Raw genomic sequence first — 26,856 nt, forward strand, 5'->3', positions numbered from 1 at the left:
CTAGGCTTTCTGTGCGTATCCTCGGCCAATACCAGCAGTGCCAGCACCACGCATCAGGCCTTCAGTGCGCCTCGCCTGTTCAGCGCAGCCAGCGCTTTCTCCCTCTCCTGCGCTGTCGGAGTCTCCCGTCTGTTCAGCGGTTCTAGAGCCTTCCTCCTCTACAGCGCTGCCGGAGCCTCCTGTCTGTATAGAGCAGCCTGAGCCGCCAGTCTACATTGAGCAGCCAGAGCTGTCAGTTTGCATAGAGCAGCCTGAGCTGCTAGTCTGCATGGAGCAGCTAGTCTGCATGGAGCAGCCAGAGCTGCCAGTCTGCAAAGAGCTGCCAGTCTGCATGGAGTTGCCAGTCTGCATGGAGTTGCCAGTCTGCATGGAGTTGCCAGTCTGCATGGAGTTGCCAGTCTGCATGGAGCTGCCAGTCTGCATGGAGCTGCCAGTCTGCATGAAGCAGCCAGAGCTGCTAGTCTGCATGGAGCAGCTAGAGCTGCCAGTCTGCAAGGAGCTGCCAGTCTCCATGAAGCCGCCAGAGCTGTCAGTCAGTATGGAGCAGCCAGAGCCGCCAGTCAGCATGGAGCAGCCAGAGCCGTCAGTCAGCATGAAGCAGCCAGATCTGCCAGTCAGCCAGACTCTTCCAGATCTGCCAGTCAACCAGACTCTTCCAGATCTGCCAGTCAACCAGACTCTTCCAGATCTGCCAGTCAACCAGACTCTTCCAGATCTGCCAGTCAGCCAGACTCTTCCAGATCTGCCAGTCAGCCAGACTCTTCCAGATCTGCCAGTCAACCAGACTCTTCCAGATCTGCCAGTCAACCAGACTCTTCCAGATCTGCCAGTCAACCAGACTCTTCCAGATCTGCCAGTCAACCAGACTCTTCCAGATCTGCCAGTCAACCAGACTCTTCCAGATCTGCCAGTCAACCAGACTCTTCCAGATCTGCCAGTCAACCAGACTCTTCCAGATCTGCCAGGATCCGCCAGTCGGCCAGGATCTACCAGTCAGCCAGGATCCGCCAGTCAGCCAGGATCTGCCAGATCTGCTAGTCAGCCAGGATCCGCCAGTCGGCCAGGATCCGCCAGTCAGCCAGGATCCGCCAGTCGGCCAGGATCCGCCGGATTCAACTTCCTGGCTGGGCTTCATCTCAGTACTGGGCTTTTTCTCAGTACTGGGCTGCCTCTCAGTGCTGGACTGCCTCTCAGTGCTGAGCTGCCCCTCAGTCCCGAGCTGCCCATCAGTCCCGAGCTGTCCCTCAGTCCCGAGCTGCCCCTCAGTCACGAGCTGCTCCTCTGTTATGTAGGGTTCTGGGTGAGGACTATTCGGCCATGGTCGGCGGTTAGGGTGGATTATCCATGGACGCGAAGGGGAGGAACATTGACATTTATGAAGTGGGGTCCACGTCCGGAGCCGGAACCGCCACCATGGACAGACGCCCACCCGGACCCTCCCTATGGTTTTGAGGTGCGTTCGGGAGTCCGCACCTTAGGGGGGGGTTCTGTCACGCCTTGGTCTTAGTATTTTGTGTTTTAGTTTATTAGTTAGTCAGACCAGGGTGTGACATGGGGTTATTATATATTGTATTTTCGTATTGGGGTTTGTAGTGTTTGGGATTGTAGCTGATTAGGGGTGTGTGTGTGTTAAATAGGTTGGCTGCCTGAGGCGGTTCTCAATCAGAGTCAGGTGATTCTCGTTGTCGCTGATTGGGAACCGTATTTAGGTAGCCTGGTTTTCGCTTTGTATTTCGTGGGTGATTGTTCCTGTCTCTGTGTAGTGTGCACCAGTCAGGCTGTATTAGGTTTCACGTTCTGTTTGTTGTTTTTGTATTTATTAGTTATTCGTGTATAGTTCGTTCGTTTGTCTTCCTAATAAACATGAGTAACTTACACGCTGCATTTCGGTCCGACTCTCTTTCAACAAAAGAAGAACGCCGTTACACAGCATTTGTGGGTTCGATTAAAGGCTCAAAATGTACAGAAAAAAAAACTTCCTTCTGAAACTCGTCAGTCTATTCTTGTTCTGAGAAATGAAGGCTATTCAATGCAAGAAATTGTGTACGCTGTGTACTACTCCCTTCACAGAGCAGCGCAAACTGGCTTTAACCAGAATAGAAAGAGGAGTGGGAGGCCCCGGTGCACAACTGAGCAAGAGGACAAGTACATTAGTGTGTCTAGTTTGAGATACAGACGCCTCAAGTCCTCAACTGGCAGCTTCAGTAAATAGTACCTGCAAAACACCAGTCTCAACGTCAACAGTGAAGAGGCGACTCCGGGTTGCTGGCATTCTTGGTAAAGTTGCAAAGAAAAAGCCATAGCTCAGACTGGCCAATAAAAAGAAAAGATTACGATGGGCAAAAGAACAGAGACACTGGACAGAGGAAGATTGGAAAACAGTGTTATGGACAGACAAATCTAAGTTTGAAGTGTTCAGATCACAAAGAAGATCATTCATGAGTTGCAGATAAAAAAATGAAAATATGCCGTAGGAGTACTTAATGCCCTCTGTCAAGCATGGGGGAGGCAATGTGATGGTCTGGGGGTGCTTTGGTGTTAAAGTAGGAGATTTGTACAGGGTAAACGGGATCTTGAAGAAAGAAGGCTATCATTCCATTTTGCAACGCCATGCCCTTTGGCGCTTAATTGGAGCCAATTTCCTCCTACAAGAGGACAATGACCCAAAGCTTAGCTCCAAACTATGCAATAACTATTTAGGGAAGAAGCAGTCAGCTGGTATTCTGTCTATAATAGAGTGGTCAGCACAGTCACCGGATCTCAACCCTATTGAGCTGTTGTGGGAGCAGCTTGACGTATGGTACGTACGATGTGCCCATCAAGCCAATATAACTTGTGGGAGGTGCTTCAGGAAGCATGGGGTGAAATCTCTTCAGATAACCTCAATAAATTGACAACAAATTGTACTGAAGAGATGAGTAGGCAGGTATGCTACACGTCCACTACGGTCACAAAACACAGGCCTCCTTACTGTCCCTAGAATTTCTAAGCAAACAGCTGGAGGCAGGGCTTTCTCCTATTGTGCTTTGACAAAGTGGTTGGGGTTATATCCTGCCTGTTTGGCCCTGTCCGGGGGTATCGTTGGGAAGGGCCATGGTATCTCCCAACCACTCCCGTCTCAGCCTCCAGTATTTATGCTGCAGTAGTTTATGTGTTGGGGGGCTAGGGTCAGTCTGTTATACTTGGAGTATTTCTCCTGTCTTATCCGGTGTCCTGTGTGAATTTAAGTACGCTCTCTCTAATTATTTCTTTCTTCTCTCTCTCTCTCTCTCTCTCTCTCTCTCTCTCTCTCTCTCTCTCTCTCTCTCTCTCTCTCTCTCTCTCTCTCTCTCTCTCTCTCTCTCTCTCTCTCTCTCTCTCTCTCTCTCTCTCTCTCTCTCTCTCTCTCTCTCTCTCTCTCTCTCTCTCTCTCTCTCTCTCTCTCTCTCTCTCTCTCTCTCTCTCTCTCTCTCTCTCTCTCTCTCTCTCTCTCTCTCTCTCTCTCTCTCTCTCTCTCTCTCTCTCTCTCTCTCTCTCTCTCTCTCTCTCTCTCTCTCTCTCTCTCTCTCTCTCTCTCTCTCTCTCTCTCTCTCTCTCTCTCTCTCTCTCAGAGAACCTGAGCACAAGGACCATGCCTCAGGACTACCTGGCTTAATGACTCCTTGCTGTCCCCAGTCAACCTGGCCGTGCTGCTGCTCCAGTTTCAACCGTTCTGCCTGCGGCTATGGAACCCTGACTTGTTCACCAGACGTGCTACCAGTCCCAGACCTGCAGTTTTCAACTCTCTCGAGAGCAGGCGCAGTTGAGATACTCTGAATAATCGGCTATGAAAAGCCAACTGACATTTATCTCCTGAGGTGCTGACCTGTTGCACCCTCAACACCCATTGTGATTATTATTATTTGACCCTGCTGGTCATCTATGAACATTTGAACATCTTGGCCATGTTCTGTTATAATCTCCACCCGGCACAGCCAGAAGAGGACTGGCTTTATAGCCTGGTTCCTCTTGGTTTCTTCCTAGGTTCTGGCCTTTCTAGGGAGTTTTCCCTAGCCACAATGCTTCTACACCTGCATTGCTTGCTGTTTGGGGTTTTAGGGTGGGTTTCTGTACAGCACTTTGTGACATCAACTGATGTAAGAAGGGCTTCATAAATACATTTGATTTGAAGTAGAATGCCAAAGGTCTGCAAGCTATAATTGCTGCAAATTGAGAATTCTTTGACGAAAGTGAAGTTTGAAGGACACAATTATTATTTCAATTAAAAATAATTAGTTATAACCTTGTCAAAGTCTTGACTATATTTCCTATTCATTCTGCAACTAATTTCATGTATGCTTTCATGGAAAACAAGTGACCCCAAACTTTTTAATGGTAGTGTATGTGTATATTTCCTGAGTTTTTAAAAATATTTCCTTAATTTAGGACAGACACTTCAAATCTTTGTTTCTTATGATCTATTTTTGAATGTCCTTTTTGCCATTCATGAATGTGTTATTCAATGCACTTCTATAGGTTTTAGTAGTAAAGGCCAACATCAATATTCTTTCAAATTATGTATTTTTTGGGGTTACCTTAAGGGGTCTTAAAATTCTAAATCAAAATCATACTGGATCATTTAGCTATCTTAAAACAATTCCATATGTCAGACAATTCCATATGTCAGATATGTCAGCACTCCACCTCCCTTCCCCAATGGCTTAGAATGAATACAAGTTAAGGAATTAGAATTTAGGATAGCCTTAAACATGTGAAATTTAGTTTGGTGCATCTAGGTTGAACTGTTCAAGAATAACTGTTGGTGAGAAATATTATTCCAATTTATGCAAATATATAATCTCCACCAGGCACAGCCAGAAAGGGACTGTCCACCCCTCAGAGCCTCATTCCCCTCTAGGTTTCTTCCTAGGTTCTTGCCTTTGTAGGGTGTTTTTCCTAGCCACATGCTTCTACATCTGCATTGCTTGCTGTTTGGGGTTTTAGGCTGAGTTTCTGTATAAACACTTTGTGACATCTGCTGATGTAAAAAGGGCTTTATAAATACATTTGATTGATATAGTTATACTATAGTTTATCAAAGTTTTAAAGAATTTGAAGTTAGGATAGCATGAAACTGTGAAAGTTTGAAATGATAAATTATTGTTGCTATGATATGCAAATCTTATGCACATTTGAGTAGTTATAATTTATAGCACAGAACAGAGCTAGTGCGAGCCAGAGCTAATGTAGCTATCTACATCCAGTACCTGAGCTGAACCAGAGCTTGGGCAGACCAGAGCAGTAGTTGTTGTAGTGGTTGGGTGGTCAGTAGTTGTGGCGGTCAGTAGTTGTGGTGATTCGATGTGTTGTCAGCAGTTGAGTGGTCAGAAGTTGTGTGGTTGTGGTCACTAGATGTTTTCAGCAGTTTTGTGAATGTCGTCAGAAGTTTTGTGGTTGTGGTCAGTAGTGGTCAGTTGTGGTTCAGTAGTTGAATGGTCAGTAGTTGTGTGGTCAGAAGTTGTGTGGTTGTGGTCAGTAGTTGTGGCCAGGTGGTTGTGGTAAGTAGTTGTGGTGGCCAGTAGTAATGGAGATTTGATCTGTGGTCAGAAGTTGTGTGGTTAGGTCAATAATTGTGATCAGTAGTTTTGTTCAGTAGTTGTGTGGTTGTGGTCAGTAATTGTGGTCCCGCTTCACCCTTGTCATAATGTTTGCTCTCTTTTCGTCTGTGAGTACCCTTAGCAAAGGCTCCGTTTGGGCTGCCCAATGATGACACAGAGCTGTTAGAATACATTATCTAGCCATTTTTTGTCATTCTAAACTCTGACAAACAGCTGTAACTTTTTATTGGTAGAAGCCATTCCTAATCTGCTTTATCCAATCAGTGGGGTACAGCCCACCCTCCTCTTTAGAGACAGGCAAACTAGCCAGTTGAGTTATTTAAAGCACGGAGCGTGATCCTGAGAAGGTGGACAAACCTAGTGAGCATTAGAAATATTCTCTTTATCATTCTAGGTCACCCAGACCGGGGAAGCATTCAAAATCTTGGCGATTGTTGTCATGGGAATTTAGGAAGCTAGGAAGACATTAGCTGTGTTTGAATACTCATACTAACTACAGGCATTGCGCTAGTATGCTCAACTGAAATGATACGTTCGTTTACAGTATACTAAAATGAACTACTAGTATATACTCACTAAGTATGTAGTATACAATATGTTAGTATGGGTATTCAAACACAGCTATTATCTCCTGCGAGTCAAGTGTTGCTAAGCAACAGTAGCCTTGGCAACACTGCTCCCTTATGGCTAAAATCAAGTGTGAAAAACATCCCAGTCAACACGCTGGGTTTGGGCCTATTCCTTTTGAGACTCCGAGGACTCGTAATCGACTCGGGGGGGCTTCATACGGGCCGAGCTCTTCCCAAGTCCGGCAGAATCATATTACTCTGAGTTCTGGCTAATGGTACTCGGGCCGAGTCCTCCTTAACATATCTGACCCGATTAACTTTTTCAGAAGTAGGACCATATGATGTTTTTATTCTGCAGGTGATGAAAGAATAAAACAATTAATGTAATAATTTGTAATTTAAATTCAAACTATTCGAACTATTAGGCTATTAGATGGAGAAGGACCCGAGAGAATCTATGCTAAAAATGAACTAGATTTGACTACTGATTTTTTTGGGAACCCCACTCACACTAATTCTAATAATTTTAGTCCCACGGCAAATCCTGGCTGAAGGAGTATGGCCTACAACCATGAATGTTGAATTAATGCAATAGCCTATTAAACTGTTACAAATTTTGACTGTTGCCTATTAAAATAGCTAAATAAATAACGACCTTGACAGGCAAGGGAAAAAATCATGGTGCTCGAAAGGTGATGATTGAAGGTCATGATTGGGTTCGATTTCCGGGACCACGAACAGAAACTGAATGCATGTATACTGTCGCTTTGGATAAAAGCCTCTGCTTAATGTCACATTTATTATTTTTGCACACCTCATATTTGTGAGACATTGAAAATGTTGACAGTGGCTATGTGCTGCCTGCACGTTCTGAGAAGTCATAAAACAGTGTATCTAAAGCGGATAAAATATGAATTGCATGACCAACAGTGTAACTTTGTCATAGTGTTTCTTTGTCATAACACAAGGATGCATGCCAAATTGTTGCTGAACCTAAACATAGACAAAGTCTATTTCAAGATTGAGACCACACATCAAGTCAAAAATAGGCTACTATGTCCTGTCTGTTTTATAAATCTGTGATTGTAATTTTCAACATTATAAATAGCAGCATACAGTACATGTATCGTCAATTGACAACATCAATGCTTTCTGAAGTATCCTTAATAGGGAACTAGCATTACCTCTGAAGATACCAAAAACACATGATCCAGCAGCAGTGGCCTCTGCTGCTCGAGCCATCAGCTTTGCAGCTCGCGCTGGCCTGATTTTCCAACGGTCATTGTCAGAGTCAGTCAGTTGGTTAATAACAGTCGAGGCCAGCAGGAGGAGATACCAGAAAAAGGTAATTGTAGCTATTGTATTTGTAGTAGTGTATTTCGTCAGTCATGAATTAGTTTGTGATATTCTAGGTAGCTTAATTTCTGGACTGGTCATGGTTGTTGTCAAAGTTTCTCCATTAATGTCAGCTAACGTTAATGGTAGCTAGCTAACTCAGCTAACTGTTAGAGCAGAGGTAGCTAGTTAATATGTTTAGTTTCTATCCTATGTGATATTAGGTAGCTAATCTAGTGTTTTTGTTAGCTAGGCCTAGGCAAGAAAGCACCCAGTTAGCAAAGTTAGCTAGCTAACAGTCACAGTTAGCTATGCTATCTAGCTAACGTTAGCTAGCTATGTCACAAAGGACTCGCACGACCCCAAAAGGTTTCAAGTGGAGATGGCAAAGAGTGCTCCAAGATGCGTTGATGATGGTTTATTTCATTTCATGTGTACTATGGAAGCTTTTTTTAAAGATTATTATTTTTTTTTTTACATACGGTCCCGGTGGTACTGTGTAACGTTAGCTACCTGCATTATTTGGATGTAGTTAGTTTTGCGAAACTATTCATGGTTGACCCTATACAGTCAATGGGTCAATCAGCTCCATTCTTCTTTCATTGAAAAGCAAATCTATAAAAAAAGATACATGTAATGTAAAATAACATTCTATAGGTTGAATGATTAGTTTCCAGCTGATACCATTCCTTACTTGAACCCCATGTAAAGCAATATGCTCTACAATACATATCTTCTTGTTAGTCTTCTTGCCAGCAGACTATCCCCACCCTCAGCCTCTCTGACGGACTGTATCCACCTTCCACCACCGTGTCCTAAATACTTACTGTTCACAGACAGAAACGTATCTGTGACAACAGTTATCACTCATACTAACATATTATTTGTTGAACAACAATCCATTCTGATTTAAAATACATTGTAACTTTCCACTAATAATAACTTAAAACATTCTATAGGTTTTTATTTTACATTTTTTTAACTAGGCAAGTCAGTTTAGAACAAATTCTTATTTTCAATGACAGCCTAGGAATGGTGAGTTGACTGCCTTGTTCAGGGGCAGAACGACAGATTTTCACCTCGTCAGCTCGGGGATTCAATCTTGCAACCTTTTGGTTACAAGTCTAACGCTCTAACCACTAGGCTACCTGCCACCCCCAGGTTGAATGATTAGTTTCCAGTAACCACAGTCTTCACTTAAACCCTATGTAAACTGATGTGCTCTACAATTTACACTACCTGTCAAAGGTTTTAGAACACCTACTCATTCAAGGGTTTTTCTTTATGTTTTCTACATTGTAAAATAATTGTGAAGGTTTCAAAACTGAAATAGCACATATGGAATCATGTAGTAACCCAAAAAGTGTTAAACAAATCAAAATATATTTTAAATTTGAGATTTTTCAAACAGCCATCCTTTGCATTGAGGACAGCTTTGCACACTCTTGGCATTCTCTCAACAAGTTTCACCTGGAATGCTTTTCCAACCGTCTTGAAGGAGTTCCCACATATTCTGAGCACTTGTTGGCTGCTTTTCCTTCACTCTGCGGTCCGACTCATCCCAAACCATCTGAATTTGGTTGAGATCGGGGATTGTAGAGGCCAGGTCATCTGAAGCAACACTCCATGACTCTCCTTCTTGGTAAAAATAGCCCTTACACAGCCTGGAGGGGTGTTGGGTCATTGTCCAGGTGAAAAACAAATTATAGTCCCACGAAGCACAAACCAGATGGGATGGTGTATTGCACACTTTACAGTGGGAAATACGCTTGCAGAGATCATCCGTTCACGCACACTGCATCTCACAAAGGCATGGCGGTTGGAACCAAAAATCTCCAATTTGGACTCCAGAACAACAGACAAATTTCCACCGGTATAATGTCTATTGCTCATGTTTCTTGGCCCAAGCAAGTCTCTTCTTATTATTGTTGTCCTTTGGTAGTGGTTTCTTTGCAGCAATTCGACCATGAAGGCCTGATTCACACAGTCTCGTCTGAACAGCTGAACTATGTGAATCCTTTATTTGGACCGCAATTTCTGAGGCTGGTAACTAATGAACTTATCCTCTGCAGTAGAGGTAACTCTAGGTCTTCCATTCCTGTGGCAGTCCTCATGTGAGCCAGTTTCATCATAGCGCTTGATGGTTTTTGTGACTAAACTTGAAGAAACTTTCATAGTTCTTGAAATGTTCCATATTGACTGACCTTCATGTCTTAAAGTAATGATGGACTTTGTTTTCTCTTTCCTTATTTGAGCTGTTCTTGCAATAATATGGACTTGGTCTTTTACCAAATAGGGCTATCTTCTATATACTCCCCTGACCCTGTCAAAACAACCGATTGGCTCAAACCCATTAAGAAGGAAAGAAATTCCACAAATTAACTTTTAAGAAGGCACACCTGTTAATTGAAATGCATTCCTCATGAAGCTGGTTGAGAGAATGCCAAGAGTGTGCAAAGCTGTCATCAAGTTAAAGGGTGTCTATTTGACAAATCTCAAATATAAATGAATTTATTTTACAATGTAGAAAATAGTAAAAATAAAGAAAAACCCTTGAATGAGTAGCTGTTCTAAAAACTGACCCATATTGTATGTTTTCTTGTTTTCCCCTCTACGAGCAGATTCTGTCTCTCCAACCTCAGCCTCTCTGATGGACTGTCTCCTTCCACCACTGTGCGCCAAATTCTCAAAATGTTAATCTGAAGGCTTGCACCCTGAACCTGAGCTGGTGTGGCCGGACAGTAAAGGAGTCAATCTCAAATGTGAAAACTGTTTCAGGGTGTGTAGACTTTCACTAGGTCATTGATTCTTGAAGAAAATAAGTTATACATTCTTGTCGAGCTTAGTTTAACTGTTCTTCCCAATCAGAACCAAATATAGGCCTGTTTAACTGAAAACACTGTATAGACTCAAAACATGGTTCAAACTATAAGTCCTTGCATCCATAACTCCTATATGTTAATGGTCAGTGCTAACACGGATCCTTGGGACATCCCTACCCTAAACGATAACCCTAACCTTAACCAAATCCCTTACCTAACCTTAACTATTTTAACAATGGGGTAGGGACATCCAAAGGATGCTGAATAGCATGGACCGTATGTTTATTTTCTGAGATCTGTATCCATGAATACTGGGCAGGGGCACGAGATGAGAGTCTGGTGTGAAAGAGACAGTGGCCTGGCCATAGAATTAGGAATAATATTTGTATAACATAGCCTGACAATAGATCACAGAAAATAGTTATATTCCCAGGGAAATTGATCACAGGCCTTTGCGGCCCGTGGCCCAGAGTTGCCCAACCCTGACCTAGAATCTTGAAATTCTGTGCATAGTTCCCTCTTCGCACAAGGAACAAATTTGCCTCAAGGACCCACAAAGAATGCCATGATGGATTTTCTGCCAATTTGAATTCCTGAAAAACACTTAAATGACATCTCCTCCGGAGCCACAGGGCCGATCTGGATTAAACCCTGGTATATGGAATCTATGGATAAATTTCTTTCAATGCAACATTTTCCAGACTAGTATGTCAAACAACTGACCAATAAACATTAATGTGGGCATGGTCTGGCACATAAATACATATAAATCAGACAGACATTTGTGTGGTTAACATGTTCTTAACCCTGTCAAGACTCAACATATGCAAGCAGATTAAGATTGACCACACGGTGGAGCTACAACAGGCACATATTTATCTCTTTTGATCTGTTTGACTCCGTGCTGAAATTGAAAACCTCTGGTTATTGTGACGTGCTGATGTGCTTCCCATTTGAGGTCTGGATTGTGATTCCTATGATTTTTGTGTGGTGTCAAAATCTGAATGATTGTTGCAACAACTTCTTTTGGTCTTTTTTTCTGTTATTCAAAAGGTGCTGCCAGGAGAAACAAATTGATACCATTTCATCCTTCCACTCTTACATGGTTGTTAGTTCTATCAGTTAAGTTGCTAGAGAAGTGGACTTATTGTTCATTTTATTTGTTTGATTGCTATGCAGCCTGGCAATGTTCTTAACCCTTGCTTGCTAGCTAGCCATCTGTGGCTGATATAGTCAAGGCAACTCTACAGATACAGTGCATTCGGAAAGTATTCAGACACCTTGACTTTTTCCACATTTTGTTACATTACAGCCTTATTCTAAAATGTATACAATTTGAATTTTTATCATCAATCAGACAATACCCAATAATGACAAAGCAATAACCGGTTTTTGGGAATTTTTGCAAATGTTTATATTTCAGTTGTTTTATATATCACATTTACGTAACTATTCAGACCCTTTACTCAGTACTTTGTTGCAGTTCATTGGCAGCAATTACAGCCTTGAGTATAACATTACAAGCATGCACACCTGAATTTGGGGAATTTCAACCATTCATGAATGCAGATCCTTTCAAACTCTATCAGGTTGGATGGAGAATATCAGGTCTCTCTGTAGCTGTTTGATCATGTTCAAGTCCGGGCACTAGCTGAGCCACTCAATGGCATTCAGAGACTTGTCCCAAAGCCACTCCTGTCTTGGCTGTGCGCTTAGGGTCGTTGTCCTGTTGGAAGGTGAACTGTTGCCCCGGACTGAGGTCCTGAGCGATCTGGAGCAGGTTTTCGTGTACTTTGCTCCGTTAATCTTTGCCTCGATCCTGACTAGTCTCCCAGTCCCTGCCGCTGAAAAATATTCCCACACCATGATGCTGCCACCACCATGCTTCACCGTAAGGATGGTTCCAGGTTTCCTCCAGACATAACACTTGGTATTCAGGCCAAAGAGTTCAATCAGACCATAGAATCTAGTTTCTGATGGTCTGACAGTCTTTAGGTGCCTTTTGGCAAACTCCAAGCAGGCTGTCATGTGCCATCTCCATAGAGGAACTTTGGAGCTTTGTCAGAGTGACCATCTGATTTTGGTCATCTCCCTGACCGAGGCTTTTCTCCCCCAATTGCGCAGTTTGGCCGGGCGGCCAGCTCTAGGAAGAGTATTGGTGGTTTCAAACTGTGTACTTGGGGAGACGGCTGGGTTCTTGGGGACCTTCAATTCTGCAGACATTTTGTGGTACCCTTTCCAAAAATCTGTGCCTCGACTCAATCCTGTCTCGGAACTCAAAGGACAATTCCTTCGACTTCGTGGCTTGGTTTTGCACTGACCTGCACTGTCAACTGTGGGACCTTATAGAGACAGGTTTGTGACCTTCTAAATCACGTCCAATCATTTGATTTTACCACAGGAAGGCTTCAATCAAGTTTTACAAACATCTCAATGATTATCAATGGAAAAAGGATGCACCGAGCTTAATTTCGAGCCTCATAGCAAAGGGTCTGAATACCTAAGGCATCTGTTTGTTTGTTTTTATCTAAATTTGCAAAATGTGAGTAAAAGAAGAAAACATTTAAAAAAATACATTATAGAATAAGGCTGTAACGTAACAAAATGTGTAAAAAGTCAAGGGGTCTGAATACTTTCCGGATGCGCTGAAGAATATCAAAGTTGCAGCATTTGTATTTGTTTAATCTGTTTTCTAGTGACATTTGTTTGGATACATGGTACAACATAACACAATTTGAAGTCATATGGGGCAGAGTCTCAAAAACATTAGAAAAGGATTGTGTGTGGATACGGTGGGAACATGTGGATCTGAGCAAGTGTGATGTCATTAATGTTGGTAAATGCTAAGTCTATTGTCTATTGTTTTTGTCAAATTATGTTTTGTATTGTTAAATATTTCATTGTTTGTCTGCTTTATTACAGATTGCTCAGGACTTTTACATTTCAAACCCGGACTACTTGGGGAAACTCACTGATAACTGGATCATGGTCTTCAAGGACAAAACTGAGAGAAGCAAGCCCAAGATCTTCTCTTTAAAGTGCAGGTATAGTTGGAAATGACCGTGCTGGAGGCTCAGATGTCAATTAATGTTTTGACTGAAACAATCAAGTCATTCACTTAACATTCTTCTCTCCAGATACACAAGGTGACATCGCTTTAAGACTTCTGCCAGTGGTCCTCCCAACACCAGTCTACAAGATGGGCAGGAAGATATTCCGACCCAGCTTCAATGCAGTGGAGGCTCCTTAGAGGAGGAACGGGAGGACCATCCTCAGTGTATTTCATAAAAAATAAAAATTGTAAAACATTAAAAAAGTTAGCCTATTTTAGATAAAACTATACTAAATATAATCACACGATTTTGCGATGGACTACAGTAGCCACAAAAGCACTGTAGGATAGCACCATGGTGTAGCCGGAGGACAGACAGCTTCTTTCCTCCTCTGGGGACATTCAATACAAAACTTGGGAGGCTCATGGTTCTCACCCCCTTCCATAGACTTACAGTAATTATGACAACTTCCGGAAGACGTCCTCCAACCTATCAGAGCTCTTGCAGCATGAACTGACATGTTGTCCACACAATCAAAGGATCAGAGAATTAATCTAGTACCAAAAGCACAAGCTACAGCTAGCTAGTACTGCAGTGCATCAAATGTGGTGAGTAGTTGACTCAAACTGAGAGAAAGAAACTGTTTAGAAATGAATTTCTTCCTAAATGAAGAAGCAAAGAAAGAGTATTTGTTTTCAGTTTCACTTAGCTAGCAAATGCAGCAAGCTAGTTTTGCTTACTGAAACACCCTGCTCAAACAGAGGGATACTATGTTTGCTAGCTGGCTATGATTATCCAACACAAACTATTCCAAGTCAAAGTAAGCTTTTCCGTTTGACTAATTTATTGTCACCGTGGCCCGGCAGCTTACTTACTGTACTACTCTGACAAAATCCAGCAGCATTGCAGTTCTTGACAGACACAAACCAGTACGCTTGGCACCTGCTACCATACCCTGTTCAAAAGCACAATATTTTGTCTTGCCCATTCACTCTCTGAATGGCACACAAACACAATCCATGTCTCAAGGCTTAAAAATCCTTCTTTAATTTGTCTCCTCCCCTTCATCCACACTGATTGAAGTGGATTTAACAGGTAACATCAATAAGGGATCATAGCATTCACCTGGCCAGCCTGTCATGAAAAGAGCAGGTGTTCCTAATGTTTGGTCACTCAGTGAGTACAGTCACATGCACACAATAATATGATTATTTTGGATAGTCAGATTAGTATAATAGTTTGCTTAAAATGTTTACATGCTTTGCAAGAAGAACGATTTCCATAATAGCCCTGTTTACATGCTCAATTCTGAAAACAGGCCACCTGATGGGACTTAAATGCAGAAAATCACCAATCAAAATAAACTTTCTGTCACAGCGACTATTCTATTTTTGCAAAGCATATTTTATTCTGAGTTCGGACATATAAAGTTTGTGAAAACTACTTCTAATATGCATAAGCGCGCACATAAGTAGGAGGCTTGCGCTACTGGCGCGGGCAGATATGCAGATCAAATACACCACCTGAACGCCAATTAAGCTGTTTACATGTACTAATAATTTGAAAGAAAATTAGCTGTTTTACTGAAACACCCTGCTCAAACAGAGGGATGCTATGTTAGCTAGCTGGCTATGATTATCCAACACAACACAAACTATTCCAAGTTAAGGTAAACTTTTCATTTTACTAATTTATTGTCACCGGGGCCCGGCAGTGTAACTGCTTACTTACTGTACACTAACGTTACAGCATGATTGTAGTGGGTTTACTAACGCGTTAGTTCTATTAGCTATGCTGACTATGACGTTACTTTAGCTAATATGGTAATAACAATGTAGGCTGTGTGTAGGAGTTTGGCTTGGAAAGTTTTTTTGCCTGGTCATTTACAGCTGATGAGTTGTGCATTGAACTCCAAAAGTGAAGGGAAGAGGTGAAAGGAGGAGGGCGCATAATGTATACAAAGTGGCTGCTATGAAACTGAACTGCGTTTACCGGTGATCAGAGGTGTATTCATTCCGCCAATGCTGTTGAAAAACTTTCTTAAACAGAAGTGAACAGAACACAATTGGGGATAAACATACCTGAATTTGTCCAAAAGAAACTCTTGCTGTGACAGAGTAGCATTACATTTGTTACAAAACTCACCTTGACTTTCTTTCCCTCCAGGTCAATCTTGAGGAGTGAGTCTCCCACCAGGTGCCTAAAGCCACAGCCGTAGAAGTAGCGATAGGGCCGCGTGTTGAACTTGCTGTAGTTGATCTGGGGGAACTCCAGGCCTCCGTACTCATAAAGGTCCTCTCCATGGAGATCCTCAAACTGGCACACCACCTGACCAGGACGCAAAGAGACGAAGCTGAACAAAAGCTGATTAAAGGTAAAAGCTGGAAACTTAATCCCCTTCAATGATTTAAAGAATGCTGACAATTTTCAACACAAGCATCTTCATCAGTGATTGAGTGGCTATTTACGGTTCCCACAGACGTGTACATGTACTGTAATGGTAATAAAGGAAGCACTTGAGTAAATGATCAGATCAAAATACATCACTGGAACGCCCATTAAGGTGTTTACATGTCCAAATAATTTGAAAGACTGCTCAGGAAACCAGATGTTTTAATCGGTGTACGCTTACTTTGACTTTGACCTTACGCTGATTAAGATAAGCAGAGTAAGGTTCTTAGATTACTATTGTATTATCTGCCGGCTGCCATAATCAGTTTAATGTAGAATTTTTTGAGTGCATATAAATGCACTCAGTGACTTTGAACAAGGGGTCTTAAAGGAGAAGAGTTGTGTACTACGATCAAGCTAGATCTACTGAGGCTTTTGTAAAGCTAGACCACATCAGTTAGCTTCACATTCCAGGTCAGGCTTCATCCGCATTACCACAGTGGATATTGCTCGCCCGCCTGCCACTAACTCTAGCAGGCTTGTAACTGTGCATGCATGTCACACATGGCTAGTCGAACGTAGGACTCTTCATTGAGACAATTAATTCATGGGTGAGTCAGTGCCGTATTTTTGCAAATTCAGCAAGCTATGGTGTGATAAGGTTTTAGATGTTTCGTCTTTATTTTATTGCTTATTATTAATGCCGTCTTTGATGTGCAATGCTCAACCACCATTTTTTCCGTATTGCTCCTTCTATCTGTGGAACAGCTTGTTGTGTTGTGGCCATAGACATATAATCCATAGAAGGGTTTTGGAAACTCTAACCCTGGCAATTTCACTGTACACTAGCAATGGCTACAAGTCTTGACTTGAAAGGGAACTGCCATCTATGGATTATAAACTGCATTTACAAACATTAGGAACACCTTCCTAATATTGAGTTGGACCCCCTTTTGACCACAACCACCTCAATTCTTTGGGGCGTGGAAAACTTCCCAAATTTGTGGCAAGTTGGCTGGATGTCCTTTGGGTGGTTGACCAATGTTGATACAAATGGGAAACTGTTGAGCTTGAAAAACCAAGCAGCATTGCAGTTCTTGACACACATAAACCAGTACGCTTGGCACCTGCTACCATACCCTATTCAAAAGCACAATATTTTGTCTTGCCCACTCACTCTCTGAATGGCCCACATACACAATCCATGTCTCAAGGCTTTAAAACCCCTTCTTTAATTTGTCTCCTCCCCTTCATCCACACTGATTGAAGTGGATTTAACAGGTGACATCAATAAGGGATCATAGCATTCACCTGGCCAGCCTGTCATGAAAAGAGCAGGTGTTCCTAATGTTTGGTCAGTCAGTGAGTACAGTCACATGCACACAATAATATGATTATTTTGGATAGATTAATATAATAGTTTGTTTAAAATGTTTACATGCTTTGCAAGAAGAACGATTTCCACAATAGCCCTGTTTGCATGCTCACTTCTGAAAACAGGCAACCTGATGGGACTTAAATAAATGCAGAAAATCACCAATCAAAATAAACTGTCACAGCGACTATGCTATTTTTGCAAAGCATATTTTATTCTGAGTTCGGACATATAAAGTTTGTAGTAAGTATGTGAAAACTACTTCTAATATGCATAAGCCCGCACATAAGGACGCTTGCGCTACTGGTGCTGGCAAATATGCAGATCAAATACAGCACTGGAACGGCAATTAAGCTGTTTACATGTACTAATAATTTGAAAGAAAATGAGGTGTTTAAATCGACGTGTGCTATTCCCTCCGTAAGGCAATCAAACAAGCTAAGCGTCAGTATAGAGACAAATTAGAGTCGATTATTGGAGGACTAAAAAAGCCGATACCGATTAATCAGACATTTTTTATTTATTTATTTGTAGTAATGACAATTACAACAATACTGAATTAACATTTATTTTAACTTAATATAATACATCAATAAAATCAATTTAGCCTCAAATAAATAATGAAACATGTTAAATTTGGTGTAAATAATGCAAAAACAAAGTGTTAAAGAAGAAAGTAATATGTGCCAATATGCAATATGTGCCATGTAAAAATGTGTGCCATGTAAAAAAGCTAACGTTTAAGTTCCTTGCTCAGAACATGAGAACATATGAAAGTTGGTGGTTCCTTTTAACATGAGACTTCAATATTCCAAGGTAATAGGTTTTAGGTTGTAGTTAACCTCTTACACCTATGGTGGCGCTATTTCATTTTTGGAAGAAAAACGTTCCCGTTTTAAACAAGATATTTTGTCACAAAAAGATGCTCGACTATGCATATAATTGCTACTGTTCGAAAGAAAACACTGACGTGTCCAGAAATACAAATATCTTCTCTGTGCGTGCCCTTTAACGTGAGCTTCAGGCAAAACCAAGATGACTTGGCATCCAGGAAATGACAAGGATTTTTGAGGCTCTTTCTTTCATGATCTCCTTATATGGCTGTGAACGCAAGAGGAATGAGTCTGCCCTTTCTGTCGTTTCCCCAAGGTGTCTGCAGCATTGTGACGTATTTGTAGGCAGATCATTGGAAGATTGACCATAAGAGACCACATTTACCACGTGTCCGCCCGGTGTCCTGCGCCGAAATTGGTGCGCAAAAGTCACCTGCCAGTATTTTTCCATGGGGCACAGAGAGAGAAGCAAGCTTCCACGAACTGCATGTCAATGAAGAGATATGTGAAAAAACACCTTGAGGATTGATTCCAAACAACGTTTGCCATGTTTCGGTCGATATTATGTAGTTAATCCGGAAAAAGTTTCACGTTGTAGGTGACTGCATTTTCGGTTCGTTTCGGTAGCCAGGCGCAATGTAGAAAACGGAACGATTTCTCCTACACACAGACGCTTTCAGGAAACACTGCGCATCTGGTATGTGGCTGGGAGTCTCCTCATTGAAAACATCAGAAGCTCTTCAAAGGTAAATTATTTTATTTATTTGGTTATCTGGCTTTTGTGAAAATGTTGCGTGCTACATGCTACACAAAATGCTATGCTAGCTTAGCATACTCTTACACAAATTAGTCAATTTCTATGGTTCAAAAGCATATTTTGAAAATCTGAGATGACAGTGTTGTTAAGAAAATGCTAAGCTTGAGAGCAAACGCATTATTTTAATTTTATTTGCGATTTTCAGAAATCGTTAACGTTGCGTTATGCTAATGAGCCTGAGGCTTAGTCACAATCCCGGATCCGGGATGGGGAGTTTCTTAATATAGTATTTATAGGACCATTTCTCTCTATACCTTTTGTATTTCATATACATTTGACTATTGGATGTTCTTATAGGCACTATAGTATTGCCAGTGTAACAGTATAGCTTCCGTCCCCCTCCTCGCCCCTACCAGGAACACATCGACAACAGCCACACTCAAAGCATTGTTACCCATCTCTCCACAAAAGCCGCGGCACTTGCAGCGCAAGGGGATAACTACTCCATATCTAAAAGCGATTGACGTTTGAAACAATATTATCGCACACCCAGCTAACTAGCTAGCCATTTCACATTGTTTACACCAGCCATTAGGCTGATAGGCTTGAAGTTATAAACAGCGCTGTGCTTGCGAAGAGCTGCTGGCAAAACGCACAAAAGTGCTGTTTGAATGAATGATTACGGGCCTGCTGCTGCTCAGTCAGACTGGTCTATCAAATCAGACTTAATTATAACATAATAACATACAGAAATACGAGCCTTTGGTCATTAATATGGTCGAATCCGGAAACGATAATTTCAAAAGCCAAACGTTTATCATTTCAGTGAAATACGGAACCGTTCAGTATTTTATCTAACGGAGGACATCCCTGAATCTAAATATTCTTGTTACATTGCACAATTATGTCATAATTACGTAAAAATCTGGCAAATTAGTTCGCAGTAAGCCAGGCAGCCCAAACTGTTGCATATACCCTGACTCTGCGTGCAATGAACACAAGAGAAATTACACAATTTCACCTGGTTAATATTGCCTGCTGAACTGGATTAGTAGTTATAACTAGTGATTATGATTGTTTTTTAAAAGATAAGTTTAATGCTAGCTAGCAATTTACCTTAGCTTCTCGAGGAGTGCAATGGTGAGAGCGTTGGACTAGTTAACTCTACTGGTGCAAGATTGGATCCCCTGAGCTGACAAGGTGAAAATCTGTCGTTCTGCCCCTGAACAAGGCAGTTAACCCATAAGAATGTGTTCTTAACTGACTTGTCTAGTTAAATAAAGGTAAAAAAAAATTAAAAAAAATGGAAATCGTCGCCCAAAAATACCCTTTTCCGATTGTTATGAAAACTTGAAATCGGCCCTAATTAATCGGCCATTCCGATTAATCGGTCGACCTCTACTTGATACCATATATGGCATCTTGCCTATGCCGTTCTGTACCATCACTCATTCATATATCTTTATGTACATATTCTTCATCCCTTTACACTTGTGTGTATGAGGTAGTTGTGAAATTGTTAGGTTAGATTACTCATTGGCTATTACTGCATTGTCGGAATTAGAAGCACAAGCATTTCACTACACTTGCATTAACATCTGCTAACCATGTGTATGTGACAAATAAAATTAGGTTTGATTCAATTTTGATTTTAATCTGATTAAGATTAAGTATTTACATGACTATTGCCATACTCAGCCTACTGCCATAATTAGTTTATTAGAAAATTATTAGTGTGCATGTAAACATACTCAGTGTATGGCTATGGTTGGTTGCGGTTGTCAGTTTGCCTTTCACAGATTTCTAAATACAACCATTTGAAAAATGTACTGCTTGGAAAGCAAATGCCGCCATTACTAAATGTGTAAAGTGATAGTAATTTTAACATTAATATTATTTTACACACCAAAAAACATGTGATTTAAATATTTTATTAATCAGTCCTCGTCCTCAAATTAAGGGTATGATGACACAATCTTTGCGAGTGGAAGGGTATCTGATATAATTGCTCCTCAACTCAGTCACTTCATTCAGGATACATGGAGTTAGTCTTGATTTATCCTACCCGAAGCAGGACAGTTCAGAAGGTTTCGTTGCCATAGAAATGTACCTGGCTGAAAGATGAGTAACTATTGTGGTAACAGAAACATGCACATTTCTAAAATACCAAACTAGCACTAACAACAACACATACAGAAACATGCACATTTCTAAAATACCAAACTAGCACTAACAACAACACATACAGATAACAGAAACATGCACATTTCTAAAATACCAAACTAGCACTAACATCAACCCATATTAGATAACAGAAACTTGCACATTTTCAGCATACCTTATCTATGGCTGTTTTGAAAGAAGTGGCAGAGCTGGCGGGACGTGTGTTGAGGTTCACACCTGTCGGTGTGTCATTGGTCACATTGAGGGGCAGAACAAAGCGCCGGGGGAACGCTCTGTACATGGTGTTGTAGGCCTGAGGAACAAATACAGCGCATGTGAACATCAAAACATCACAATGTCAATAGGTAACAATTGGTGTGTTTTGAGTTTCTGTGTTTAGGTTTCTGTATGTTGTGTGTGTTTGCATGTGTTCATGCATGCATGCGTTGGTGTGTGTACCCGCTTCGAAAAAAAAGGTGCTATCTATAGAACCTAAAAGGGTTCTTCGGCTGTTCCCATAGGAGAACCATTGTGAACACGGTGCCCCATGGGGGCTGTGGTGTTATGGTATGGGCAGGCATAAGCTACGGATAACAAACACAATTGCATTTTATCGATGGAAATGTGATTGCACAGAGATACCGTGATGAGATACCGAGGCTCATTGTCGTGCCATTCATCCTCCCCCATCACCTCATGTTTCAGCATGATAATACACTGCCCCAAGTCGCAAGGATCAGTACACAATTCCTGGAAGCTGAAAATGTCCCAGCTCTTCCATTGCCTGGATATTCACCAGACATGTCACCCATTGAGCACGTCTGGAATGCTTTGTATTGACATGTATGACAGCGTGTTCCAGTTCCAAACAATATCCAGCAACTTCGCACAGCCATTGAAGAGGAGTGGGACAACATTCCACAGGTCACAATCAACAGCCTGATCAACTCCATGCAAAAGAGATGTATTGCGCTGCATGAGGCAAATGGTGGTCACACCAGACACTGACTGGTTTTCTAATCCGCACCCCTACCCGTTTTTAAGGTGTCTGTGACCAATGGATACATATCTGTATTCCCAGACATGTGAAATCTATAGATTAGGGCCTAATGAATTAATTTCAAATGACTGATGTCCTTTTCTAAACTGTAACTCAGTAAAATCTTAAAAATTGTTGCATGTTGATTTTTATATTTTTCTTCAGTGTACAATAGTTCTTCAACACTTCTTTAAAAATGTGTTATTTAGTATTATTTGTGTTTTTGTTAGCAATGGGGTAATAGTGTAATAATTTGTTTCAACGTTTTATTTGTATTTATAAACTATAATTTGTTTCTATTTGTCTTTGTTACTCATTTTTAATATTTTTGAGTCTTATTTTTGCATATACAGTGCGTTGCGAAAGTATTCGGCCCCCTTGAACTTTGCGACCTTTTGCCACATTTCAGGCTTCAAACATAAAGATATAAAACTGTATTTTTTTGTGAAGAATCAACAAGTGGGACACAATCATGAAGTGGAACGGCATTTATTGGATATTTCAAACTTTTTTAACAAATCAAAAACTGAAAAATTGGGCGTGCAAAATTATTCAGCCCCCTTAAGTTAATACTTTGTAGCGCCACCTTTTGCTGCGATTACAGCTGTAAGTCGCTTGGGGTATGTCTCTATCAGTTTTACACATCGAGAGACTGAAATTTTTTCCCATTCCTCCTTGCAAAACAGCTCGAGCTCAGTGAGGTTGGATGGAGAGCATTTGTGAACAGCAGTTTTCAGTTCTTTCCACAGATTCTCGATTGGATTCAGGTCTGGACTTTGACTTGGCCATTCTAACACCTGGATATGTTTATTTTTGAACCATTCCATTGTAGATTTTGCTTTATGTTTTGGATCATTGTCTTGTTGGAAGACAAATCTCCGTCCCAGTCTCAGGTCTTTTGCAGACTCCATCAGGTTTTCTTCCAGAATGGTCCTGTATTTGGCTCCATCCATCTTCCCATCAATTTTAACCATCTTCCCTGTCCCTGCTGAAGAAAAGCAGGCCCAAACCATGATGCTGCCACCACCATGTTTGACAGTGGGTATGGTGTGTTCAGTGTGATGAGCTGTGTTGCTTTTACGCCAAACATAACGTTTTGCATTGTTGCTAAAAAGTTCAATTTTGGTTTCATCTGACAAGAGCACCTTCTTCCACATGTTTGGTGTGTATCCCAGGTGGCTTGTGGCAAACTTTAAACAACACTTTTTATGGATATCTTTAAGAAATGGCTTTCTTCTTGCCACTCTTCCATAAAGGCCAGATTTGTGCAATATCTATGGACAGAGTCTCCCACCCATCAGCTGTAGATCTCTGCAGTTCATCCAGAGTGATCATGGACCTCTTGGCTGCATCTCTGATCAGTCTTCCTTGTATGAGCTGAAAGTTTAGAGGGACGGCCTGGTCTTGGTAGATTTGCAGTGGTCTGATACTCCTTCCATTTCAATATTATCGCTTGCACAGTGCTCCTTGGGATGTTGAAAGCTTGGGAAATCTTTTTGTATCCAAATCCGGCTTTAAACTTCTTCACAACAGTATCTCGGACCTGCCTGGTGTTTTCCTTGTTCTTCATGATGCTCTCTGCGCTTTTAACGGACCTCTGAGACTATCACAGTGCAGGTGCATTTATACGGAGACTTGATTACACACAGGTGGATTGTATTTATTATCATTAGTCATTTAGGTCAACATTGGATCATTCAGAGATCCTCACTGAACTTCTGGAGAGAGTTTGCTGCACTGAAAGTAAAGGGGCTGAATAATTTTGCACGCCCAATTTTTCAGTTTTTGATTTGTTAAAAAAGTTTGAAATATCCAATAAATGTCGTTCCACTTCATGATTGTGTCCCACTTGTTGATTCTTCACAAAAAAATACAGTTTTATATCTTTATGCTTGAAGCCTGAAATGTGGCAAAAGGTCGCAAAGTTCAAGGGGGCCGAATACTTTCGCAAGGCACTGTATTTGTATATTTATATAGTTTTAAATGTTATGATTATTTATTTGCATTGTTCCAAATGTCTGAATAAAAATTAGTTTTTTTGAGGAGGGGATGGGGCACTGAAGGGGGTTTTGCCCAGGGAGCCATTTAAGCTAAGAACCACCACTGATTACAAGCATATCCATAACATGATGCAGCCACCACTATGCTTGAAAATATTGTTGTCACGTTCTGACCTTAGTTCTTTTTTTATGTCTTTGTTTTAGAATGGTCAGGGCGTGAGTTGGGTGGTTTGTCTATGTTCTTTTTCTATGTGGTGTTTTTGTGTTTGGCCTGGTATGCTCAATCAGAGGCAGGTGTCGTTAGTTGTCTCTGATTGAGAATCATACTTCGGTAGCCTTTTCCCACCTGTGTTTCATGGGTGATTATTTTCCGTTTCAGTGTTTGCACCATTCGGGACTGTTTTGGTTTTCATTTAGTTTCTCTTGTTCTTTTTGTATTCTGTATTCATTTGATTTAAATTGCATTATGGATACATACCACGCTGCATTTTGGTCCTCCAATCCTTCCTACTACTCCTCTTCAGAAGAGGTGGAAGAAAGCCTTGACAAGAGTGGTACTCAGTAATGTGTTTTATTGGATTCCCCCTAACATAACACCTTGTATTCATGACAAAAAGTTTATCGTTTTGCAGTATTACTTGAGGACCTTAAGCAAAAAGGATGGGTTGTTTTGGAGAGAGTCTCAGTCTTAAATCATTTTCCACACACAGTCTGTGCCTATATTTAGTTTTCATGCTAGTGAGGGCAAAGAATCCAGTCTCACATAGGTACGTGGTTGCAAAGGGCATCAGTGTCTAAACAGCTCTGAGCGGAGACCTATCCAGAAATCTGGCAGTGGCTTCTGATTAAATTCAATTTTCACAGAATCGCTTGTTGCAATTTCGATGAGGCTCTCTTGTTCAGATATCGGTAAGTGGACTGGAGGCAGGGCATGAAAGGGATAACAAGTTGTTTGTGTCATCCGTTTCGGGAAAGTACCGGCGCAATTATGCACCCAGCTCATTCAGGTGCTTCGCTATATCACATTTGACATTGTCCGTAAGATTGAGTTCATTTGCACACAAAAATCATACAATGATGGAAAGACCTGTGTGTTGTCCTTGTTAATGCAGACAGAAAAGAGCTCCAACTTCTTAATCATAGCCTCATAGCCTTTTGTCCCGCACATTGAATATAGTTGTGGAGAGTCCCTGTAATCCCAGATTCAGATCATTCAGGTGAGAAAAAAACATCACCCAGCTAGACCAGTCGTGTGATAAACTCGTCATCATGCAAGCAGTCAGACAAGTGAAAATCATGGTCAGAAAACTTTAAGCTTGTCTCTCAATTTAAAAAAATGTTTCAATACTCTGCCCCTTGATAACCAGCACACTTCTGTATGTTGTAATAGCGTTACATGGTCACTGCCAGTATCATTGCATAATGCAGAAAATACACAAGTTCAGGGGCCTTGCTTTACCAAATGTAACCATTTCCACTGTAGTGTCCAAAATGTCTTTCAAGCTGTCAGCATTCCCTTGGCAGCAAGAGCCTCTCGGAAGATGCTGTAGTGTACCCAAGTGGCTTCGGGAGCAACTGCTTGCACGTGCATTACCCCTCCACTATGTCTCCCTGTCATGGCTTTTGCACCATCAGTACAGATACCAACATATCTTGACCACCAAAGTCCATTTTTATGTCACAAAGCTGTCCAGGACTTTAAAAATATCCTCTCATGTTGTCCTGGTTTCCAGTGGTTTGCAGAAGAGGATGTCTTCCTTAATTGACCCCCCATAAACGTAATGGACATATACCAGGATCTGTTGACTCATCCAGCTGTAAAGCATATAATTCACTGGCTTGTATGCGAAGCAGTAATTGATTCAAAACATCTCCTGCCATGTCACTAATGCGTCGTGAAACAGTGTTGTTTCATGAAGGCATTGTCTGTAATTTTTTTGTTGTTGTTGGCGTTCTCCCCCAGCATTGTCCCAGCCATATTTGCAGCAGCAGGAAGAATTAAGTCCTTCACAACAGTATGGGGCTTGCCTGTCCTAGCCACTCGGTAGCTCACCATATAAGACACTTATTAATGGTATCTGTTACACGTGTCTTTCTACTCAAGAATTGTCTTTATTCTCGCTCAAAAAACTCCCGTGGCTTATTTTTCAAACGGTCATGTTTCATTTCTAAATGTCTGCGCAAGAGTGAAGATTTTCTGCGAGAGCGTAATGGTTCATGTGATTGGATGTTAATTATTTGACTAGGCTAAATGTATTTGTGTCACGCCCTGACCTTAGAGAGCCTTTTTATTCTCTATTTTGGTTATGTCAGGGTGTGACTAGGGTGGGTACTCTAGTGTTTTGTATTTCTATGTTGGCCTGGTATGGTTCCCAATCAGAGTCTCTGATTGGGGATTATATTAGGCAGTATTTTTTCCCACCTGTTGTTTGTGGGATCTTGTTTTTGTGTAGTGCCTGTGAGCACTCCAGACGGCACGTTTTGTTTGCTATTTATAGTTTATTTGGTGAGTTTAATTTAAATAAAGATGTGGAACTCTATATACGCTGCGCCTTGGTGCGCTCATTTAGACAATTGTGACAACTTGACATTGTGTTGTTATTTCGCTGGGCACCCAGGGAACGTCTTATATGGTCAGCTACACTAGATGGTTTAATATTATTTTTGACAGTGAAATGAGGCTACTCAGGCGAGAGAAAAAACTTCACCCAAATCTTTCCCTGTTGGAAAATATAAATGTACTGTTGGAAAATGTGTAAAATGTGAATCACATTTTTATTTGGCGTACCCCAGACGGCATTGAGGGTACCCCAGTACCCCAGTTTGGGAATACCTGCTTTACAGGATTCCTTACTTTCACTCTGTCAATTAGGTTAGTATTGTGGAGTAACTACAATGTTGTTGATCTATCCTCAGTTTTCTCCTATCACATCCATTACACTC

General features: G+C 41.3%; 1 protein-coding gene across 1 annotated transcript in view; it reads right to left on the reverse strand.

The window, feature by feature from the left end:
* Positions 1–26,856, reverse strand: part of bco2a (beta-carotene oxygenase 2a) — a 116,588-nt gene that overhangs the window by 11,306 nt on the left and 78,426 nt on the right. The window contains exons 9-10 of the mRNA XM_064980745.1: positions 21,050–21,187; positions 15,501–15,683 (exon numbers count right to left, since the gene is read on the reverse strand). Of these exons, the coding sequence (XP_064836817.1) occupies positions 15,501–15,683; positions 21,050–21,187 (321 nt within the window). The remainder of the gene's footprint in view (positions 1–15,500; positions 15,684–21,049; positions 21,188–26,856) is intronic.

Source organism: Oncorhynchus masou, chromosome 12 (assembly GCF_036934945.1).
Source record: "Oncorhynchus masou masou isolate Uvic2021 chromosome 12, UVic_Omas_1.1, whole genome shotgun sequence".
Taxonomy (NCBI): Eukaryota; Metazoa; Chordata; class Actinopteri; order Salmoniformes; family Salmonidae; genus Oncorhynchus; species Oncorhynchus masou.